The 20,310-nt window shown below is 35.7% G+C and overlaps 1 protein-coding gene across 13 annotated transcripts in view; it reads left to right on the top strand.

Annotated features, from left to right (window-relative positions):
* The window catches only part of ZNF521 (zinc finger protein 521), a 345,041-nt gene that overhangs the window by 24,192 nt on the left and 300,539 nt on the right, over positions 1 to 20,310 (top strand). For 8 of the 13 annotated variants that reach the window (XR_013486230.1, XM_078153455.1, XM_078153448.1 and 5 more), the window contains 2 exons: positions 10,869 to 10,928; positions 16,597 to 16,776. Coding sequence is in view for 9 of the 13 variants with exons in the window: in XM_078153448.1 (XP_078009574.1) it covers positions 10,869 to 10,928; positions 16,597 to 16,776 (240 nt within the window). In the remaining 4 variants the exon portion in view is untranslated. The remainder of the gene's footprint in view (positions 1 to 10,868; positions 10,929 to 16,596; positions 16,777 to 20,310) is intronic. The other 5 variants (XM_078153457.1, XM_078153453.1, XM_078153452.1 and 2 more) reach the window with 2 other exon arrangements.

Raw genomic sequence — 20,310 nt, forward strand, 5'->3', positions numbered from 1 at the left:
TTTCATTCTTTGTACTGGTATATCCAATGCCTAGCACAGTGTCTGGAACATGACAGATATTTAATAAATACTTCTTGGTTGATTAATAGGTTTCTTGACTCCATGCCTTTTCATAGACTGTCCCACATGCCTGTATTATCCTCTTCATCCCCACTTTTTTAGAAACCCTAGTTTCTTTCAAAGCTCAGCTGAAATGCTGCTTCTATGAGACATTTCTCCTAAGGTATTAGTGCTCCCTTCCTCAAAATTACCTTGAATATATATTATTATACGTAGATGTGTACACATTGTTTTCTCTGACAGAGTGTAAGCTCCTTGAGGTCAGCAGAGTCTTTTTATTTCAGAATCTCTATCTCCAAGAGCAGTACCCGACTTGTAGTAGAAACTTTAAAAATGCTGGATTTGAAAGGCTATATAGAGAGGGAAAAGGCCTTTCTTCTTCCACATTCTTTATCAAATACAGTTCCTGGAAGCCCAGTCTTTCTTCTGTAGTTTGAAATGTCTGGGATCTTTAGTTTCTTGTTCCCCAAGCATGTAATTACACATAGACGAGAATCTAAAGTGGTCCCATGCTGAAGTATGTCTTCAGAATCTGTCTACAGAATCATGGAGTTTTAGAAGTAGAACGGCCTTCAGCAGCCAATGAGTCATCCCATGCCTTGCAAAGCTCCCTGGCTTGTGCTTTGTCTTGGGCTATTTTCTAATTGCCCTGCACCAAAGTGAAGGAAAGAAGGGAGGAGGGGCAGCTAGGTGGTGCAATGGATAGAGCATCGGCCCTGAAGTCAGGAGGACCTGAGTTCAAATTTGGCTCAAACCAAACACTTGACACTTACTAACTGTGACCATGGGCAAGTCCCTTAACCCCAATTGCCAAAAAAAAAAAAGAAAGAAAGAAAGAAGGGAGGAAATATGGCTTCCCATCACACCCCGGCCCCTTTCACAGAAAGCCACAGAAGAATGCCAAGCATGTTTTTTTCCTAGGATTTCCACAACTCATTTTCCTCAATGTAAGGAAACTTCTGAAAAGAGTTTTCTGGAAAGAAAGTTGTGCTCCCCAAAGGAATGCTAATAATGATGCTGATATACCAAATGAAGGATTTTGACCCTCATTTCCATGTTTGTTTTGCTTTGGGGAATATGTGTTTTTGGAAAAGAGAACAAGAGACCTCAACTATTTCATTCTTTTGAGATGTTTGGTTGGCACCTAGCCTTAGGGTTCTGTTATACTTTCATAGGTCTATTTACCAGGTAGGCATTAAGGCACTAAAAAGTCCTATTTTATTATTGTAATAATTTAATAAATTTTATGTGTTTAGCTCCATTAAACTTTTTGAAAAACTATCCCATCTATTACCTCGTTTGTTCCTCAAAAGAACCACATAAGATAGAAGGTTAAATCACTGTACCCATTTTGTAGAGAGGAAACTGAGGCATAGAGAAGGCAAACAATTACCACAGAATAGCACAGATAGTTAATGGCAAAAGTGGGTTATATAGCCAATCCTCCTGACTCTGGATCAGCCTCAGTTTCTAATCTGACCATTAGTTAATGAAAGAAGCATTATGGCCTTAGAACAGGCAAAATTGTTAGGCAAATAAAGTTTCTATTTAATGATATCAGTCTCCCCTTTTATCCTTTCAGTGGCCTTTCCTCCCAGTTCAAGTTCCAGTGGCCTTTGCCCATTGTCAAAAACTGCTTAGCAGAAAGTACCTACTGTCAGTTATTTGGACCTTAGCTTAAATTTAAATCAGTATGTTACCTCTCCCACGGGTATTTGATTTTTAAGCTTTAGCTCTGATTTTGGAATGAAAGGCTTTGGCTCATCTGTTATTAAAGCGATCTCAGACAAATGGGAGTAGGTGGAGTAGGTGTCTGGGGAATGGGGTGGAAGGAGAAGAACCTCTGTATTTCCCTGGAAATTATATCATACAGTCCATGTCACCTCTCTGGGACTCATTTTGATCAACTGTGAAAACAAAAAATGGTTGGACTATATTTCTTCTAGCTCCAACATTATATGAATAAAGTGGCACTCTGTTCTGTTGTCAGATTAGGCTGGACCTTCTTGTAACCAAAGTGATTCAGCTCCCCAGATGACTTTTCCAACTCATCCTTATGACTTTGAAAAAAAAAAGATTGAATAGTGTTTCAATATTTAAAAGTGCTTCAGTCAACAACTGAGTTGTTCTGGGATAGGTTCTGCACCTTTAGAAGAACAATATGGTATAAAAGGTAACCTTGATCACATGATCTATGTCCTTATCATTATTTTTCTAACTGTGTGCCTGCCAGTACTTTTGCTGTGACTATTCATTGAACTCCCAAGTTGCTATCTGTGCTATTTCCTCTTCCTAGGTTTTGTTGACTGGCTAGAATTAGGAGCCAGGGTAGAGCTTTCCAGACTACAGGGTTGGGAAATCCATTTACTTGAATTTGGTTTGGGTTGCATAGTGGTATGTATAATTTGACTTTTTAAAAAAATGGTACAGAACTTTTTTAAAAAAAACAAAACAAAGCAAAATTCACTTCTACCTAGCTACTTCAGAAAAGCACGTCTTAATTGACGTTATGAATGAGGTAGCATACAAGGTAAAAGAAAAAGAAACTGTTTTAGGAAAAGATTCATTGTTGTTAAGAAGCATGCATATATATGATGACTCTGGGGACGCATGGCTCAGGGGCTGGTAGAACATTTTTGACATCTGTGGTGTAGATGACTCAGAACACAGTTTTACAGTTAATCCAATGGTACAAATGATTAAAAACCACATGTTCTAGAAATCTAGAAAGGTGGTTTAGTAATATGTCTATGCATTCATACATACAAACATACACATAAAATCATACATGTGTATGTGTGAAAATAGAAGAGGCAGAGACAGAGATGGGGGAGAGAGGAAGAGACAGACAAACAGTGAGAGAAGGGGGGAAGATGAGGGAAGGGAAGGAGTGAGTTAGAAAGATAAATTGTTCCTATGGTTTTGAGTTTTGGTCACTTAGATTAATGTAGGATTTCAGGAGGCTTTTTCAAACAGTGTCTATTAGTTGAAGTGTTGGGAATGTTAGTTTTCTCATTTTTTTAAAGGAAGGTGGGGTGAGACATACTCTTCTTTCCCAAATATCAAAAATTTAGATGCAGGTTCCACATTAAAAAAAAAAGATGCATTTGTATGTGTGAGTGTGAGCGCACATGCGTGTATAAGAATATGAAGGGGATTATATTGTTATCTTTAGCAAACAATGTTTTATCCTCCCTCTCAAGTATGTGACTGATTGAACTGTGCACATTTAAAGATTTGGGTAATATAACGTACATCATTCCTCCCCTCACTTTACATAAACAGGCTAGATGGATAAAAGTGAGGTTAGATAGGTGGGAAATACTTTCAGAAAATACTATAAATTTGTATTTACTAAAATAATGGCACACACGTTCACTTTCTGTTCTATCTGGGTAGCTCTGTAAATTGTATATTGATTATGCTAATGGAGCTGGTTTCTTTATTACTTGTCTGCAGATACTCAAACATGCAGATTGAATGCACATTTGGTAAGGTTCTGTAGGAAAAAGTGCATTTTTAAATGCAGTTTGGGAACAGACAGCTAAAACTTCATACTAACTAAACTCACATGGAGGCCTATGGAATAATTTTTGTATTCTAGGAAATGAAAAGTACAATTCAAATATTTTTAAGAGGATGCTATTAGGTTTCTCTTGTTTGTTTCACATTCCTTAAGGAAAGTGTTACAGAAATGTACTAAATCAATAATGATCTATTTTTATAGTTTATTTCGGGATGTGTGGATTTCTTGTTTTGTTTAACAAGCTGAAAAAGCCATAGAAATTCAAGATAGTATGCATTTTAAAATTTATTAACCCAACTAGAGTAGAACAAAATGAATCTTTTTTTCAGTTATGTATAGTTTTATTTTATTGTGTTTTGTACTAGCCCTAAAGCCATAAATCATAGCTTCAGTTCTTTAATTTTTCATTTAATGAAAATATGCATTAGTTTATAAATCTCTTAATTTCCTTCTTTATTTGATATTAAACTGTCTTTAGTCCAAAGAATGTATTTAAGAAAGGGAAAGAAGGAAGGAAGAAAGGGAGGATGGGAGGGAGGGAGGGAGAAAGAAAGAGAAAGAAAGAAAACATCTATCCATAATGGGATATCCATCTTTTTTTAAATGGGCCTTCTAGAAGTAGGCTAACTAAAGACAACTGAGAAAGATGTCTTCTTTTTTAATTGTCTTTACACCTCTTTCCTATATAATTTTGATGACAGTTCCCTTCCCAGTGAAGTGAGATGGTATGGCAAGGAAGTGCAGCTAAAAAGAAATCAAATCAAATCAAATCAATAGCACTTTCTCTATCCTTTGAGAATAAGGATAATTCTAGATTGGATAGAAACTCAGTGTTCACAGTTGGCTTTTTTCTTGGGGGGGAGAGGGATTTTGTGAAACATCCCACAACCTTTAGTTGAGTTCAGCAATTCTTTATTTTTATGACAGATAATAACTCTAGCTATATCTCAGCAGTAAATATATATAACCAGATTCACAGAAGCAACTCTTCTACAATGGGTAACTGAGTTGATTTTCATGAGTGCACATCACTTAAAAAAAATGGAATGTACATATACACAGTAGTATTTTTCTTCTTGATAATTATTAAGGAGCACATTGTATCAGGTAGTGTGTTTAGAAATGCTTCCCCATCCAGTTTTACAAGTTAACCTGTGTTAGGCTCATTCATGGTAATATCACTTAAAGGAGACACAGAAAGTACTTCTACAGGTGGAGCTAAGACAGCTGAACTGTCCCAACATTCTTCTCCAAATAACTTTAAAATTGGAGCAGCTAGGTGGCGCAGTGGATAGAGCACTGGCCCTAGATTCAGGAGGACCTGAGTTCAAATCCGGCCTCAGACACATAACACTTACTAGCTGTGTGACCCTGGGCAAGTCACTTAACCCCATTGCCTAGCCAAAAAAAAAAAACCAACAAAAAAACCCCAAAACAAATAACTTTAAAATAACACATTAAATTGAATTCTAGAGTGGCAGAGCCAACAAAAGCTCAAGGAGACATTCTTCCAAACCAAGACATAAAAGGTCAGAAAGAAAGATCTGTGATATGGAGGAGGAGGCTTATCTGGAGACCACATGAATGAAACACCAGTGGTGGGACTAGGTGGTGGCAACAGAAATAGCAGCTGCTTTGAGAGTTCTCAAGCTGGACACAATCACATCACCTTGGAAAGCTGAAAACTTCTAAAACTCTCAGACCTGGCTCTGAAGACAGGAGTGCACGAAAACCTGAAATTTGAGACAGATCCCCTCCATGACCACAATGGGAACAGAGCCCTAATTAACATAAAGTTCCAAATCAAGAAATAGGGTGGGAAAATGAGCAAACAACAACAATAACAAAGGAACTCGACTATAAAAATCTGCTATAGTGAAAGAGAACATCAAGACACAAACTCAAAAGACAGTGAAATCAAAACAGCTACAAGCAAAATCTCAAAAAAAATGTGAATTAGACACAAGCTCAACAAGAATTCTTAGAAGAGTTAATTTTTTTTATAAAAGCTTAATTTTTTTTATAGAGTGGTAGGGGAAAAATTAGGTAAAGAAATGAAAGCAAAGGAAGATATTTATAAATAGCCAATTAACAGCTTGGTAAAAGAGGTACAAAAATACTGAAGAAAATAACACCTAAAAAACCAAAATTGGCCAAATTGAAAAAGAGGTAAAAAAAATTCACTGATGAAAATAATGCTTTAAAAAACAGAATTGACCAAATAGAAAAAAGAGGTACAAAAGTTCACCAGAGAAAATAATTCCTTAAAAATTAGGATTGTGCAAGTGGAAGCTAATGACTCCACAAGATGTCAAGAAACAGTAAAAAGAGGTCAAAAGGCTGAAAAATAGAAGAAAATGTGGAAAAACAACTGACCTGGCAAATAGATAAAGGAGAGATAACTTCAGAATTATTAAATTACCTGAAAGCCATGATTAATGAAAGCGCCTAGATATCATATTTCAAGAAATTGCCAAGGAAAACTGTGCTGATATCCTAGAACCAGAGGGGAAAATAGAAATTGAAGGAATCTACTGATCCCCACCTGAAAGAGATTCCAAAATGAAAATTATCAGGAATATTATAGCCAAATTCCAGAATTTGCAGGTTGAAGAGAAAAGACTCCAAGCATCCAGAAAGAAATCACTCAAATATCATGGAGCCATAGTCAAGATCACACAAGATTTAACAGCTACCACAGTAAAGGAATGGAAGACTTGGAATATGATATCCTGGAAGACAAAAGAGTTGGGATTACAACCAAGAATAACCTGCCCAGAAAACAGTATGAGCCATCAAGGCAAAAAATGGATATTTAATTAAATAGAGGACTTTCAGGCATTCTTGGTGAAAAGACCAGAGCTGAATAGAAAATCAGACTTTCAAATACAAGAGTCAAGAGCAGCATAAAAAGTTAAATATGAGAGAGAAATTATAACAATCTCAATAAGGTTACACTGTTTATATTCCCACATGAGAAGATAATACTTGTAACTCCTAAGAACTGCATCATTATTAGGACAGTTAGAAAGATTCTACATAGAAAGAGGGTGTAGGAATGATGTAAAAAAATGGATAGGCAAAAAAGATGGATGCCCTGGGAGAAGGAAGAAGGGAGAGGAAGAATGGTGAAAATTATCTTACATAAAAGAGGCATATAAGGAAGAGCTTTTACAGTAGAAGGGAAAATGGCGGGGTGCAACATGAACTTCAGTCACATCTAAATTGGTTGAAAAAGGGGAAAAATATGTATATATATGTAATATATATATACATACATACATATATACATAATCAATTGGTAATAGAAATCTATTTTACCTACTAGAGAAGTAGCAGGAGTAGGGGGATAATTAAAGAGCAGGGGATGATAAAAGGAAAGGCAGATGAAAGAAAGCAGAAAGGAAGGAGGTGATAAAAGGAAAGGAAGATAAACCAGTGTTCAGAATCAAAATAGATTACAGAGGAGAGAAAGAGAGAGAAAGAGAAAGAGAGACGGGGGAATAGGAGGGAGGGAAATGTGCAGTTAATACTCATAACTGAATATAAATGGGATGGACTCACCCATAAAACAGAAGTGGATACCAGAATGGATTGGAAACTAGAATCCAACAATGTGTTATTTGCAAGAAACATACTTAAACAGAGACACATAGAGTTAAAATGAGGGACTGGAGCAGACTTATTACGCATTAGCTGAAATAACAAAGGCAGGGGTAGAAATCATGATCTCAAATAAAGCTAAAGCAAAAATAGTCCTAATTAAAAGGGATAATCAGGGAAATTACATCTTGCTGAAGGGAGTTGTAGACAATGAAGTTATATCAAAACTAAACCTATATACTCCAAATGGCACAGAATCCAGATTCTTAAAGGAAAAGTTAAATGAATTGCAGGAGGAAATAGGAAGTAAAACTATACTTGTGGGGGACCTCAACGTCTCCTTTCAGAGCTAGATAAATCTAATGATATAATAAATAAGAAAGAAGTCAAGGAGATGAATAGAATCTTAGAAAAGTAAGATATGATAAACCTCTGGAAAAAAACTGAATGGGAATAGAAAGGAACATACCTGTTTCCGAGCTGTTTGTGGCACTTCACAAAAATTGACCATGTATCAAGATATAAAAATTTCACAACCAAATGCAGAAAAGTAGAAATATTAAATGTACCCTTTTCAGACCACAGTGAAATAAAATTACATTTAAAAAAGTACTGTGGAGACATAGATTAAAAGTTAGTTGGGATTAAACAATTGAATCCTAAAGAATGAGTTGGTTAAAGAACAAACCACAGAAATAATCAATCATTTCATTAAAGATAATGACAGTGAGACAAAATCCAAAATTTGTGAGATGAAGCCAAAGCAATACTTAGGGGAATTTTGCATCTCTAAATGCAAACATAAATAAAGTCAAAGAACTGGGCATGCAAGTAAAAAAAAAAAACTAGAAAAAGAACAAATTTTTAAAATCCCCAATTAAACACCAGAATGGACATCCTGAAAAATCACAGGAGAGAATAATAAAATTGAATGTTAAAAAAATTGAACTGGTAAACTAGGAGCTGTTTTTATGAAGAAAGACAATAGAATAAATAAACCATTGGTTAATTTGATTAAAAAAAAACAAAACCAAATTACCAGTATCAAAAATGGAAAGGTGAATGCACTACCAATGGAGATGAAATTAAAGCAGTTATTAGGAGTTATTTTATCTAATTACATGTCAGTAAAACGGACAATTTATGTGAAATAGAGGAATATTTACAAAAATGTAAACTGCCCAGATTAATATGGGAAAAGTAGAATATTTAAATAAACCTATCTTAGAAAAGAAATTGAACAAGCCATCAATGTGCTTCCTACAAGAAAATCCCCAGAACCAAATGGATTTACAAGTGGATTCTGCCAAACATTCAAGGAACAATTAATCCCAATAGTATACAAACTATTTGAAAAAATAAATAGGCAAAGAAGGAGTCTTACAAAGTTCTTTTTATGACACAAATATGGTTTTGATACCTAAACTAGAAAGAGTGGAAACAGAGAAAGAAAACTACAGATCAATTTCCTTAATGAGTAGTTATACAAAAAATTTAAATAAAATATTAGTAAGGAGATTGCAGCAATGTATCACAAAGATCATACACTATGACTATCTCTCTTTCGTGCTCTCTCTCTCCCGTCTCTCTTATGTCAGTTCTCCTTGGTTATAGAATGTCGTTAATGAATGTGTGATCTACTACTGCTTTAATTTTTATGAAAAGACAGTAACTAAGTATCTTTAAGTTATTTTTCTCCTTGTATTTAAAATTTCCCTTATTTTTGACTGTTGTGTTTATGTCTGAAATAAGACTCAAGTGACAAAAATCTCTCTCCAGTCAGTGAAAACTTTGATAAATGCCTGCAGGGTCAACCTTTAATCCTTGTGACACAGGTTGTTTGTTTGTTTTTTTAATTTTTATTTTTATTGGCGAGGCAATCAGGGTTAAGAGACTTGCCCCGCATCACACATCTAGTGAGTATCATGTGTCTGAGGTTGGATTTGAACTCAGATCCTCCAGACTCCAGGGCCAGTGCTCTATCCACTATGACATCTAGCTGCCCCCAACACAGGTTTTTTTAAAAATGTTTTTATTTTTACTTTCCAAATTTCCACCACCTTTGTAATCAACATCCTTCGTGATTTGGGGGAAATGGGATAAAGGGTAAATTGGTTGAGGGGAGAAAATAAGAAGAGGAAATGTGGGAATTATGGAATCCTTTAAGTCTGTGATGCAGACTTGTCATTGATTGATTGAAGTAGGTATTTTAACAAGATATCATCTGAATAGTCATCATGATTCATTTAAAAGATTTGCTGGTTTGAGAGAATCATATTGATATCTAACATGTTACTGATATTTAAATTAGGTTCTAATTGTAATGGACAGGAAGAAAGGGCAAAAGAAGAGATATTGGGCAATTTTTTTGGTCTACATTTGTTTTAATTTGACTCTTGTGGTAAAGATAGTGAAAAACTCAATAGATGGTTGAGTAGCTGAAGGTACTTGAGGAAGTTTCAGATTTTAAAAGGAGACTATTTTTGCTTGGCCATAAAAAGCTCTTGTTTCTTTTCTTATCGAGGTTGGTTTCTTCCCACCCATGGTTCCATCTCAGTATAATGCAAGTAGTTCCACTGTAGATCAAGAGCAGTAAGAAATTCACTTTTTGGAATGTGCTCCTTAGATATTCTGCCTCTGTTTCTTTCCTTCTTGGCCTTCAAACGCCAAGATGCACCTTTAGGATGAAAAAATCCCCACAGAAAATTTAAACTTCCTGTAGTTTGGTTCACTGGTTTCCCTGCCTCATATCTTTCTGCACTCTACTATCTTCCACTTGCTGGCAATGTTATTTTTTCTAAAAGCATATATTATACCTCTCAGCTCCAGGAACTCCAGTGGTTCTCTCTAGTATCAATTATAAACTCATCTGTTTGGCATTTAAATCTCTTCATTGCCAAGTCCCTTCTTAGCTTTTCAACCTTACTCACCTCCATGCATTCTACAATCCAGCTTAGAAAATGCTTATTTGCGGGTCCTTGCACATAATGTTCCCTGTTTCCTTTCCATGCCTTTGCACTAAGTCTCAGGCCTGGAATGCTCTTCTCTTTCTCTTCAATCTCCAGGTTTCCCTGGCTTCCTTCAAAACTCAGCCTAAATCCCACCTTCTATAGGAAACTTTTTCTAGTTCTCATACCTGCTGATTCCTTCCCCTTGCAGATTACTTTCATATAGTCTCTATGCTACTCGCATGTAGCTAAATATTACATGTTGTCTTCTCTATTAGAATGTATTCTGCTCGAAAGCATAGACTGTGTGTCTTTGTTGCCTTTCTTTCTGTCTCTAGCCCTTAGCATAGTGTCTGACTTTTGGTGACTGACAATAATGGTATCTTGCTATCTAGGAAGACTAAGAAGGTAGAAAAAGGAGAGAAATTCATGAAAAAAAATTCTTAAAGCAGCAATGTGATATCTAAAATATAATGACATGGTTAGACAGAAAACTTTCCCTAAATGTTTTTCTTCCTTAATACAAGCATCTTTTCTTCACATCAACTGCTTGGTTTCAGTAGGATAGAGAAAAGTCTTAATGCTCTTAATAATTGGTCATCATATATGTTGGGTGGCCATAACTGACCTTCAGGACTGAGTCCGAAGATCAATGATGTTCATTTCAGCTACCCCACCTAACATCTTTGTTTTATTTTGTTCTGTTTTGTTTGTTTACCTTTTCTTGACAGTAGAAGAAAATGAGGCAGAGGACCATCAGGAGGGTGTAGGACAGACGACCACACAGTCTGGTAATGCTGCATTCCTTCATTAGTACCTGCTTGCCATTTTATAATAGTGTGCAATTTATGTTCCCTAAGTGTGTTTTCATCTTATGGGGCTTCAACCTCAAATGTATTTCTAGAGCCGACAAAGGAAAAATGAATAATTCCATACATCATTTTCAGGGTACCAGGAATGCTACCACTCCTGGTTAGACTATCTCCTGAAAAGGAAATTGATATTTTTTTGAAACTCTGAGGTGATATGTTTTTCCTTATTTTTCTAATATGTTAAAGTAAGACCAGCAAAATACATTTGAAAACCCTTAAAGAGGAAGGTCTGATTTAAATAGGCAACAGATTAGTTTGGTTTTTAGGCAAGGGGATTCTAGATATGTCAGCAAAAATTAAAAGACTAGACCTTTGTATAAAATGTGGACCTTTTAAAGTGTACTCTGGGCAGAAATAGTTATAGCTTGCTATGAAGTACTCATGAATGAAAGGATTGTCAATGGGCCATCTACTTCTGGTAGTGACAAAGGGAACTTTCGCATATATGTATAATTCATTGATGTAGCACACATTTTTTGAGTTCCTACTATATGCTAAGTGCTAAATTGTAATGATTTTTAAAATATAACACAGGTATAAGAATGAACACCCATCAATATCACAACATGTGGAACATATTTTAATAACTAGACATTCTGTAAGAAAGAAAGGCTGACCAGAGTGTGCTAAGGCATCCAATTTCAAATGTTTTGATTTGTTTGTTTACTCTTTATGCAGTGGATGTGATTGGATTCTCTTCAATATTTCATCAGTTTTTCGTAATAAAATAATACATTTTAATTTGAGGAAAATATTTTACTTCTGACACAGGACATTTTGAATGCATTTCCTTAAGTCTTTATGTTTTTCACAGTTAGTTCATTAACTTGCTCTTCAGGAATTCATGGGGACTTAACTGAAGGTTTGCTTTTAAGCAGAATATTCTGTGTACTTTTTATTGGCAGTTCTCTGGACCTGTTCCAATGGTATTAGTTGATTCAGGGTTGAGCATTAATAAATGCCATGGTTGTTTAATTTGGTGAAAAGCTGGCTATGACTGTAGAATCGACTTAGGAAATGGTCCAGTTTTAACATTGCATGTGTGTCTAAGTCTGTGTATTTTAGTTCATTCATCTCTTGCCAGTTTTTGTTACTAAGTAGTCTTCTCACATTCACATATTTACATCACTCCCTCTATCTCATGTTCTTCCACCCTTATAAAAACTGATTTTGGGTTTTAGGTAGGGGCTGATGATTGGAATTAACCAGGAATAACCTCCTTTCTATCTTCTGCAAGGGGCAGAGAAGGCCTGCCCTGTGTACATGCTGCCAGAAGTTTTTATAGTAATACTTTGTATCTAAGCTCTGGCTCTTACCATTAAATGTGCTTTTTATAGAGTACCAAGTTATAAATGTAGTGCAGCTACGGCATATTAATCTTACTGCAGAGATTTAATGAGGCAGTTGTTTTGCGATGGACACTATTGGGAGCAGAGAGCGACAGAGTTTTACTTTACCACTGAGCTGCAGAAATATTCCTTGCCTGGTAATAATTATAACCACATGATCTCTTAAGTTTTCCTTTCTTTGGCCAGTGCTTTTCCATGCGAAAGTGGCTTGGAAGGAGGTCCATTACAAGGCAGTGAAATGGATTAGAAATTGGGCTGTTTTCTCAGTAGTTTGACATTTTAGCTCTGATCAGGCATGGATCCTTGTTGCACAGAGAGAAATATGTAAGATGAGTTTCAGGAATACAGATAGTCTTGGCCAGTCCACTGAGATGGCTTTTAGATATTCATTACTTTTACTTGACTTTTATATAGGTTATAAAAAGTAAATGTGGTGAAACCTCATTTTTACATGGACAGAATAGAATTTCTGCTGCTCAGCCTTAAACTGATCCCACACTTGAAATTAATTGAAGTCCATGGGTTTATTGCCTCCAACTCTTTTAAGCCAGGGCAATTTTTCATTTTCCCCAAAGTTGTGGTTTTATTAGACCAAGTTACAGCAATAACATCTCTTAGGAGGAGGAGGAGGAGGAAGAGGAGAAAAAGGGAAAGGAGAAGGAGGAGAAGGAGGAAAACGCCACCTACCAGAATGCAGTAATGGGAAAATCATACTTCTTTTTAATTTCCATTTATAAATAATGCTAAAATGGTCAGTAACAGAAGAAGCCATTCATTTTTTATTGTGTTCACAGCTGAATTTACTTCTGTTCCAAATTCAGGCCTCTTTTCTATTTTGGCTAATTATTCCTTGAATCTTTGCAGACAGGTCAGAAAGGAAGAGGTGAAAGATGAGTTTATGTGTATGTTACCTCCCCTGTGGTGGTCTGTGGCAGCATTTGTGGTAGATGATTGGGACAGAAGGATGGTAGGCTGTGCTCCATGTCTGGGGCAGTGTTTGTAGTAGGCAAGAACTTGAGGACAGGAGGCGTTTGCTAGTTTTAGATGTAGAGGGAGTAACATTTGAAAGCGTTAATAAATTTAATGCAGTGAATAGAGTGGACATGGAGTGAGGGGTTAGGGTTAAACATACAGTTAGTAAGGCTGAAAGTAGGAAAGAGAAAGCCAATTAGGATGGATAGCATAGTAATAAAATACTTTTTTGTGTTAGGATCTCAAAGGGCTTTATAAAAACTGCATAACAAAGGCTCTGTGCAATTACTGAAGTGTAGCTACCTCTGGGAAAGGAGGTTGATTGTCATTTAAAATTGCCCCAAATCTTTCCAAATGATAGTGACAGAGAGGGGGAAAGCCCCAAGCAAACAAATCCTAAAGACATTTTGAACATAAATGGGAGAGTCTTTATGAAAACGAAGGATGTATAAATCCACCTACCAAGAAAGTGGCTGAGACTTCAAGAACTCATTACACTAAGGCATCATAGGCTATAATCGAACCCATCTCCCAGAGGGTCCCACTTAAGTGTTGACCTAAAAACAAATTCGCCAGTTGGCTGGAGCATGCATTCTAAAGTTGCAGCAGAAGTGAATAAGCTTGACTGACTTAGGTCCCTGTAGGGTTATATCTGTAAATGTAGAAGTGGAAGCAAAAAACAAAAACAAAAAACAAAAAACCCAAAATTTTTTATTACTTTTAAAATGCCCCTAATTTTAATAACTGGACACCATATAAGAAGGGTTGACCGGAGGAATTCTTTAGGGCCAGTGCATCCAATGTCACATGTTTTGATTCATTTTTTTTTTGTATTTATACAGTGGGTGTGATTGGATTCTTTTCAAGTGTTAATATTCTTGAATAAGAAATATGGGGATTTCTGCCTTTTTCTTTCTGTCCTGATACAGCAGTCAGACTCTATCCTTATTTTAAAACAAACAAGTCTGTAAACTTTATGTGTAGCATTTAAATACACATGTTAAAATTCAGACCCAGCACCCATATTTCCCTGAGCGCTGTCAGTTTTATGAGATGAATCTGGGAGTTCAAGCTAAACAACTCATGTATGCAGTGTGCGCACATGCTGCCTTCCAACAAGTGTTTAATGATGTTGGGGTCAGGCTGCAATAGTTAAGACAGTTATTTCTTTTCCTGAATTGCTCTCTAACCTGGCAGTATTTTAAAGCATTTGGTTAAAGCCTGTAGAGGAACTTGGGAAGTTTGATTGTTTATAGCTTCTGACGCTCCAGATGAAATATCAGAAATGAGTAAGGGGCAGCTTTATTGGGCTGACAATGTAGAAGGAATCACCTCTGAAAAGTATAAGTACGGGTGGCAGCTTTTACGATTTGTAGGCATTTAGTATTTTTTTGCCTCAAGAAAATTATTTCTACAGGATTCCTCCTCTCTACCTGCTCCCCTTCTTCTTTATCATCCTGAAGTAATCATTGCTGATTCTAACATTTACATACAGTATTATGTCATGTACTGTATTAAAACAAATTGCAAATACCCTCTAGTTGTTTCTTCATTTTGATACAGACAACAGGTAGATGATTTGAATAATACCTTTCAAATAGCAACTCCACTTAAATATTTAACTTGACTAATTCAATTTAAGAAAAAAAGAAATAAAGTGACTTTGTTTTTCATGCTGTATTTTCTTTGAGGTAAACTCTTATCAGTTTTCATGATCTGCAAGATTCCTGGATGATAAAATTTTATTAATTCTTGTTGACACATAGGTGGATTTTAGGCATATGAGAATCATTTGGGGAGTGGTGGTCTGGCTTCTATTTATTGCAGTTAGGGAAAAGGAGTTTGCAACAGCTGCAGGAAAAGTGGGAGGGCTTTACATGAAACTCAGTGTGACTAGTGGCATTGCATTAAGACCAGGCAGCTGGAGGTATCGTTTTCAGGGTAAAGGAGGTTGTGATGAGATTGCATCGACTTCTCCAGAACAATATTTTTTAGGAGGATTTATTGAGATTTTTGTGAATGTTTGATGAGAACTTACCAATTATGTCATAATCAAATTATTGAAAAAAATCTAGGTTTGACTAAAAATAAACTTAAACCATGTACGTTCTTTATAATATTGCATGATGTCCTATTTAAATAAATATACTGTAACTCTCTCAAAAAATGTAAATGCAGAAGTTACTACTTAGCTTTTACTTAATTCTGCAACACTATTTGTTTATAACTTTGGAGAGTGGTAGTAAAAGAAAAAGCAGAATTGCAAATAGTTAAGTCACTGAATTGTATGTCCTAGCATAAATAAATACAAGTTTTTCTGAGTATTAGTTATCTGCGAGGGAAAGTAGTGTCATGGAAATAGATGGGAATAATATCCTAGTATGAAAAGAAAATGACTTCCATCAACATGTTGAGTACCTATTATATGCCAGGTGTTGTCTCTTCTTCACTGATATTCAGATGTGTTTGTATTACTGACTTTTCAGAGAAAATGATAATGGTATGGATTATAAAAATATTTAACCAATCCAACATTAACATTTCCAAATACAGTGATAGCTGGTTACAATTTACTACAGTTTTTTTTTTTTACTACTGCTTCCCCCCCTTTTTTTTTTAACACTGCAAAAGCAAGAGAAACTTGCTAAATGTAGCTTCTAGTTTGTGTATGTAAGTACATTTTGTTGTATGGTGGAGTTTATTTTTCCACCACTGTCTAGCAAATAATAGGGTGACTGTGTGTTTTGACCAGTTTATGAGTAAAGGTCAATTTCATGCCTATGGTAATTAGCTGAGTTTATTCTAGGCTTTTGGCTAATTCTGGTAATTTCCCGTGAAACAGTATATTTAACTGAAAAGTAATTCATTCTTAAGCATGCTGGTTTTTTCTTTTCATTGGAGACTATTCAATTTTAAAGGTGATTTATTCTTTTTCTTTATGTTTGTATTTTTAAAAGTGCTCAGCGTCATTCTATAGCTTTACTAAATTAACATGGAGTATGGAAGGGGTGTTTTAATGGGGAAGTGGGAGGACTGCATGGTAGTGATGAAAATAGGGTGCCTTGCCAAACCAAGAAGAGAAAAAAAAAACTTTAGGGAAGAATATCACCTCCGTTTATTTGGCAACAGAACAGGCAGTGATCCTGTTCGGTGACAAACCCAAGGAAAATGCCATTTCTGTCCTTTTGGTAGCAAGAAAATTAAATACAGTTTTAAAGGAATTTGGTCTTTGATGCTCCAGAGTCACACTCTTACTTTTCTTTCAGACCCCAACTGTAAATTAGAAGACAAGACAGAAGATGGAGATGCATTAGATTGTAAGAAAAGGCCAGAAGATGGGGAGGAGTTAGAGGAAGAAGCTGTGCACAGCTGTGACAGCTGCCTCCAGGTGTTTGAGTCGCTGAGCGATATCACAGAACACAAGATTAATCAATGTCAACTGACAGGTAAACAATACTTATCACTTCGTGGCTTCTTATTCTGTTCTATTTCTGATTTTTCCAGTTCATTCTTTTGTATATTTTCCCCCTTTGGAGATGTTTTACTCCCACACTTGAATGCCCTAGTAGGGCTAGTGATATTTACCTTAAGATGCCCATTTGTAGGAAACTCTGGAGCAAACTTGTCTTTAGACTTTGAGTACATATAGGGAGTTTTAGAGCTGAAGTTCTTGTGTTTAAACCATATTTCAAGAATCTTGAAAACAGAAATTGTGTTATTGTTGTTGTTTTCATATTTGAGTCCTAAGTGCCCAGGTACCTAGAAGGCACTCAATAAACAAAGTTGATGAGGAGATACTTTTTTTCAGCTATGCCTAATTGAAGCCATCTGGAATGTATGTGCTATAGCTCTCATTTTAGCAATGCTCCCAGTCTGCATACCCCAGTTGTGTGGTGTAAACTTTTCTAATAAATTCTAATTTTATCATCATAATAATTTTGTGAGATAAGTAGGTAAAGTATTACTACATTATCCACATTGTACATGTGAGGGAATTGAGGCAAAAGCATATAACATGTTTATTTGCCCAATTTGGCAGCAGAGCCAGTATTAAAATTAGGCCTCCTCACTTGTAGCCCAGTATTTGTTCTAGTGTTTTAAAGTTTCCTTCCTGAAAAGTCTCATAATAATTCACTGTGTGGATATTGGTAGGACGTGTTAAATCATTTCATTTTACTTTTAATATTTGAAGCTGGATGATAGTATTATAGATTTTTCCAAGTACCAAACTTCTCTTTGGCTGCAACAGGCATCAGATACAGTCAATAAATGCATTGTAGATATTGCCAATACATATTTATTCCACTGACATCATTGAATACGTTACACCATGTAATATTTTAAAAGGTCCTGCTAAAAGCATCATGGACTTCTACAGATCCTATTTTTAGTGAAACATTTCGTCCTAATAAGGTAATTCAATAATTACTTTGGTCAGATAAATAAAGTACAGCTTACAGCTAGATAATGCTTTATGGTTACAAAACATTTTGCATACATTGTCTTATTGATTCTCACAGCAATCCTGAGAGCCAAATAAATGCTGCTCTTTTTATTTTATGAGGAAATGTGTCTCAGAGAAGTCAAGTGACTTAGCCAGGGTCACACAGTTAGAATCTAATCTAGATATCATAACTTCACATCTATTTTTTCCCCTACTATATTTGGGAAGTTGTTTAAATTATCGTAAAAGACATAGTAATCTGAAGAGTTGTCCAGGACATGGTGTGGTAGGACATTCTACCTTACAGAAAAAGATAACTTCCTGTAATATTAACTTTCTATTTAAGAAGGTAGCCCTAAACCGCGATCTTGATCACTTAATTATCCTTTAAAATGTTTTTATTGAGTGTCTGCTCTGTACAAAACAGGTGTTTGGTCCTGTGGGCATAAGATATGGTCCTTACTCTAAACAAGTATAATGATTAAAAACAGTAATTGCTGAATTATTAAATACTTTTGTGCTGGGTAGACTTAGCTTATGCAGAAGATGTAGTTTCTAAGAGTGATGGAGAAACCATTCATTAAGTTGTTTGATTTTATGCTGTTCTTACGGGTTTTTTAAGATATATGCATATATATATATATATATATATATATATATATATACATAGATGTATATCTATATGTTTTTATTAGCATTCTCTCTACTATTGTGGATTGAAACCACTCTAATGACTGAATAGGTTTTATTATGATTTGCTATGACTAAAACTATTCGTCACCTGGACAGTTTTCTTGCAAATTTAGCTGGAATGGTCCTCAAATGATAGTCTGGACCCACACCCAAAGTCTTTGCAGCTTGGTGTGACCTGTAATAGCTAATTTCTCATTTACTTAGTAGCCTTTACTCTGGTCACCTCTTTGCCGTAACAGGATTCTGAAGTCGTGATGATGATGGTAGTGATTAAGAGTCCTCACAAGTTAAGTTATTTATTAGTGCCTTAGTAATTCAGCATCTTCTGCATAAGAATGCTTATGTTGAACACAATTCAATATCTTATGTAAGAGGATGAAATGATGTTCAGAATTTGATGGATATTGGTCTGTCACTTGTGCAAAATGATTGGGGCTAGAGAACAACTTTGGGGAAGGGTAGAGAATAGAAATAGACTAGAAGAGGAGGAACAGAATCTGAAGAAAGCATTGTCTGGGGTCTAAGTACTGTCTCCCTTTGTCAGCCAGAGGGAAATCTTTGATTAAGTCCAGAAAAGTTGGGAAAGATTGAAACCACCTAGAAACATTTTAATTGCTAAACAAATATGACTCTTCTCCTTGGTTGAAATGTTTTTAGTGGAAGATTTGACCTTTTCAATTTTCTTTTTTGCTTTATGTAGTTAGATTTCCTAACCTCACTCCTTCTGACTAAGGTGCTATTTGTGGCCTCATCTGAAACATATTTATTTTTCCTTTTCTTTACATTCTCCATTTCTGATTTTTTTTTTACTGCTGGCCTCTTTTTATTTTTCGTTCTTCGTGATTTTCACAATCATCTTTGCTACTTTTAGTACACAGACCAGACACATTGTTTTTTGTATTGTCTTCCATGTATTTGCAGTCCTTGGTTATCTAGATTCCCCTGGTTTCCCCTCTCCCTACTCCTTTTTACTTTTAAGTCCTCTTAATGTTTTCTTCACTCCTTCCCATGTTCTCTCTTATTTCCCTTCTCTGCCCTATTACCTTTTCTTATGCCTCTTTCTTCACAGCCAGAACAAGGCATGAAACTTCTTTGATGAACATTACTTTGGCAAAGTGGGCCATTCTGATCAGTGGCCTGACTAACTCTAGGTGTGACTTTAGTGTAGAAATAGCACAGAGCTGTTGCTGTTCTCCAGGCTGTCAGAAAATTCAGGCATGGTTTTTGGTCTGATGAATCTTAATGTTTGTTTCCGGTATGGCTCTGTTACAGACATATTCCTGGACTCAATGAGAATATTATATTAGTATAATTCTACTCATTCTTTTATTTTGTGGGTTTTCTTTTCCAGTGGTGAATTGAGTCCTTCTTCATAAACATTTATTTATAAACATTTCTCTCTTAGGTAGTCTTAAGAGTAAGCCAATAACCCAGAGAGCCCACTCTGGTGAATATTTTGCATCAGTTGACTACCTAGGCAGCTGGTGGCACCAGTGGATCTGGAGTCAGAAATTAGAACTGGACTAATTCTTTTTGATTTGCAAATCAAATAAATATTGCTATTACCATTTCATGAGGGATTAAGGCTCAGAGAAAGTAAATGTTCAAATCTGGCCTCAGACATTTATTAGCTTTGTGACCCAGGACACATCACTTAACCTTTATGTGCCTCATTTTCCTCCTTTGTAAAATGGACATCATAATAGCAACTATAAAGGCACTTTATAAATGCTTATTTCCTTCCTTTCTTCCTTCCTTCCTTCCTTCCTTCCTTCCTTCCTTCCTTCCTTCCTTCCTTCCTTCCTTCCTTCCTTCCTTCCTTCCTTCCTTCCTTTCATTGGAG

Source organism: Phascolarctos cinereus, unplaced genomic scaffold (genome assembly GCF_003287225.1).
Source record: "Phascolarctos cinereus isolate Bilbo 61053 unplaced genomic scaffold, phaCin_HiC Scaffold_4;HRSCAF=312, whole genome shotgun sequence".
Taxonomy (NCBI): Eukaryota; Metazoa; Chordata; class Mammalia; order Diprotodontia; family Phascolarctidae; genus Phascolarctos; species Phascolarctos cinereus.